Source organism: Pyrus communis, chromosome 6 (genome assembly GCF_041283825.1).
Source record: "Pyrus communis isolate YQ-2024b chromosome 6, ASM4128382v1, whole genome shotgun sequence".
Taxonomy (NCBI): Eukaryota; Viridiplantae; Streptophyta; class Magnoliopsida; order Rosales; family Rosaceae; genus Pyrus; species Pyrus communis.
Window position 1 is genome coordinate 3,186,525 of NC_142570.1, and position 3,642 is coordinate 3,190,166.

The 3,642-nt window shown below is 32.6% G+C and overlaps 2 protein-coding genes across 2 annotated transcripts; both read right to left on the reverse strand.

The window, feature by feature from the left end:
- On the reverse strand, positions 1–666 carry LOC148696122 (uncharacterized). The gene has a single exon (XM_088696162.1). The coding sequence runs from the start codon at positions 664–666 to the stop codon at positions 1–3; it is 666 nt and encodes a 221-aa protein (XP_088552288.1).
- A 949-nt stretch (positions 667–1,615) lies between these two features.
- On the reverse strand, positions 1,616–2,310 carry LOC137711114 (transcription factor PRE6). The gene is made up of 2 exons (XM_068450321.2): positions 2,091–2,310; positions 1,616–1,972 (listed from the first exon to the last, which is right to left on the reverse strand). Exons 1-2 carry the CDS (start codon positions 2,214–2,216, stop codon positions 1,817–1,819), a joined length of 282 nt encoding a protein of 93 aa, XP_068306422.2. The 5' UTR covers positions 2,217–2,310; the 3' UTR covers positions 1,616–1,816.
- Positions 2,311–3,642: the final 1,332 nt, after the last annotated feature.

A 3,642-nucleotide genomic window follows, 5' to 3' on the forward strand; every position in this document is an offset into this window, starting at 1 on the left:
CTAAAGAATGTTGATATCGTTGTTTGATCCAGAAGCACCGAAGAAAGCATGCCAAATCCATGTGTCGTAAGACACCACAGCCTTGAGCACGATGGTTGGCTTGTCATGACGGCCTTTGAATTGGCCAGCCCAAGCAGTAAGACAATTCTTCCACTCCCAATGCATACAATCGAGACTTCTTATCATGCCAGGGAAGCCTCTTTTGTCCGCCTTACGTAGAAGCCTCTTCAAGTCTTCACGATTTGGGTTGCGGAGGTATGTGGCTCCATAGATGCCTTCAATTGCCTTACAAAAGCGCTTTAGGTTCTCAATAGCAGTACTTTCTACAAGTCGGCAATACTCATCAGTTGAGTATGCAGAGCACCCATTAGCTAGCATGCAAAAAGCAGATGTGAGTTTCTGATGAGGTGATAGACCTTGTCGGCCTACTGCATCTAGCCTCCTTGCAAAGTAGTAGTCATGATTGACAACTGCATTCAAGATGCTTTCAAAAAGCTCTCTCCTCATCCAAAACCGCCTCCGAAAATCATGAGCAGGAAATCTCAGACGCTCGATAAAATAATCTTTCATCATTCGGTCATGACACTCTTCTCTATCATGCTGCACATATGAACGCTCTGTGACAGAACCATGATGGCTAGATTCGCCATGGTGCTCAAATTGCATAAACTAGTTGATAAGTTCAACTTCGGCGTTGAACAATTCTGCATCCTCAATCTCGATCCTTGCTTGGTATTGTGCCATCTGCATTGTCATGCTACGCCTTCTTCTATCACCCATTGATGAGATCTTGAGGATTATTAGGAAACAAAAACTCTTTGAAAGTTGAAATATTGGTGAATATAGAGGATGATTGAAGGTTGAATGGTTGTGTGATCAACAAATATTGGACATATGTTTATATAGAGGATGATTGATGAAAGTTGAACGGTTGGTGAAAGTTGAAAGTTTGGTGTTGAACAGTTGGTGAATTGAAAATTTGGTGTTGAAAGGTTGGTGAATTGAAAGTTAGCCGAGGATTGAAAGATTGGTAAAAGTTGAAGGCTTGCTTTGTGGAAAATTTAGTGATTTTTCAATATTTATCGGAATTAAAATTTTTTTAGATTAAAATGTTCATAAAATTAATTTACGATAGTCTACATATTTTTTTTTTTAAATTTAATTTAAGAAAAAAAAAGCCTAAGTTCATTCTTTAATAATCCCGGGCTAAAATTTTAGGCCACAACGGTTGGAGCAGAAAAGCTAAATTTTTCGGGCTAAAATATTTAGCTTTTAGCCCAACCATTGGAGATGGTCTTACAATGCATATACGGCTTATTGCTGGCTTAGTGTTCCTACTATTGTATTTTAATTTAAAAATTCACAACTTTTGTTCCAAATTATGCAGTTATACCATTTCAACTTTTGTTCCAGATTTTACCATTTCGACTGTATACTCCCCTGAATGAAACAGGTTCAGATCCATATTAGCAGACAACAACCTGGGGTGGTTGCTTTCGTTTTTTTTCTTTATCTTGCTTTGCTTTCAATCCTAATCGTTCAATGATTGATTGTGACGCTATATTTTGTAAATCGAAGACATTGTTTCTGGTCTGTATATTGCAGCAAATCATGATTAATGTAGGACCAAAAATTATTTTAATATGTAGTTTGGAGCTAGATCAATGACTAGCTACCATTTTAACAACACAGAAGAGATCAGAGTAGGGTACACTGAAGATTAAAAAACATATTTATATGGATAGATAAAGATATATATATATATATACTCAAATATATTTATCTATATCTCTCACTGATTGGATAACCAACCAAATTAATGTCGTAAAAGCGTTCTAATAAGTTCTTCATCAACATCAGTGATGCCTGCTGAATCCAGGAGTTGAGATAGTCTTTTGCTCAAATCTTCCACCTCCCTATGCAGCCTCTTTATGTAACTGCAAGTTTCTTCCAAAATGCTCGATGCCGATACCTGCGTGAAATATGAAACCGTCAGAGTGTCATTTGTGATAAAAACCTAAACATAGAACACTAGCGATAGGTCACTTTAGTTAGAAATTGCAAGTATGATTATTTCCCTAAGCCTATACCGGTGCGTTGCGCGAATGATGAAGCTGAGGAAGAAGCGGTTGTAGCTTTAAGACGAGCTCCTTAATCTCATCATCTGAGGGTTTAGAAGCTCTTGATGATGATGATGATGATCTTCTGCTTGACATTGCTGGTTGAAGAAGCACTCTTGCTTTTTTTATTTTCTGCTTATAGCTTTTAGCTTCTTCGCACTATCAAATAGTGGGGGGGAAGTTTTAAGTACGAGACCAAAGCTTCTTAAAAAGAGAGTGGGAAAGTGGGTGGAGACACAAATCTTTTTAGTTGGAATAAGACACCAACGATGTTGATTGTTCTTGAGGCCCCATTGTACTTACTTCTTGGTTAAAAATTTCATCAAGATAGCCAAACACCTTTACTTGGTTTTTTTAACTGAAAACGTAACTTTAGCCCTTGAAATTCAAGTTTCTTCACATAAAACCCGACATAGTATTTTTACTTGAATAAAACCCAATTATTAGGCTCCACATTAGCAAATTCATTAATTTTGTTTGACCATACACATTTTTTATTTTTCAGATGACTAAAATACCCCTAATTACAATTTTAATGTATACATTTAATTCTATGCAGATTTGAAGGGAGGGAGTAATGAAAAAAATGCATTAATGTTTAAATTCATTGCATATTAATAATAAAATAATCTTAGTATATGTAATAATACATGCAAAATAATTTACCTACAAAATAAAAGAATGTTATTTGATTGAAAATTAATTTATCTACATTTTATATGTAATAATGCATGTAAAATAATTTACCTACAAAATAAAGAAATGTAATTTGATCGAAAAAAATAATATATCTACTACTTTTTGTTTATGAATTTCAATTTTCTTTTCTTTTTTAGAAACATAATATACCTACAATATTGTTTAATTCTTATAAAAAATTAATTTACTTATATTTTACATATAAATATAGATAAATTATTTTTAACACACATATATAATAACAAATAAAAAAATGGCTAATGTATGTAATAATCTGTGTAAAATAATTTATTTACAAAATAAAAGAATATTAATGGATTCTTTTTTTTTTATCAAACAATATTATTTGATGCAAAATAATTGATCGTACAAAGGATTCCTTTTTTTTTTTTTTTTGTCATACAAAAAATGTGCCTATAAGTTTTTATGAATATGGGTAAATTAATATATATATATATATATATATGTATATATATATGTTAATAATATTTATGAAACAAAAAAGGTAAAATTTCCATATGGGGTTAATTGCTAATCATAATTAGGGTGAGTAATAATATTTATTAACATAATTAGGGTTTTATAGCATAAGTTGTAAATATGTTGTAATAATTGGTTATATATTTGTCTACATGGTAGTCTATTTGAAATTTGGGTTTTATTTGAATGTTTAATATTAGGTGGGTTTTTGTTTTGGAAAATAGGAGTTTGAAGGATATTTCTCTAAATAACCTTTTTTTAATTAGAGCATAACACGTACCCTCATTTGGACACGTGGCCTGTCTAGTCAGCTAGTCACGGCTTAATGTTAGATGTTACATGC

Bases quoted from the DNA above. Each gene is read 5' to 3' on its own strand.
- LOC148696122 (XM_088696162.1), bottom strand. From the start codon at position 666: ATGCAATTTGAGCACCATGGCGAATCTAGCCATCATGGTTCTGTCACA.
- LOC137711114 (XM_068450321.2), bottom strand. From the start codon at position 2,216: ATGTCAAGCAGAAGATCATCATCATCATCATCAAGAGCTTCTAAACCC. The intron at 1,973-2,090 runs GTATAGGCTTAG...TATTTCACGCAG, and splicing joins ATCATTCGCGCAACGCACCG to GTATCGGCATCGAGCATTTT.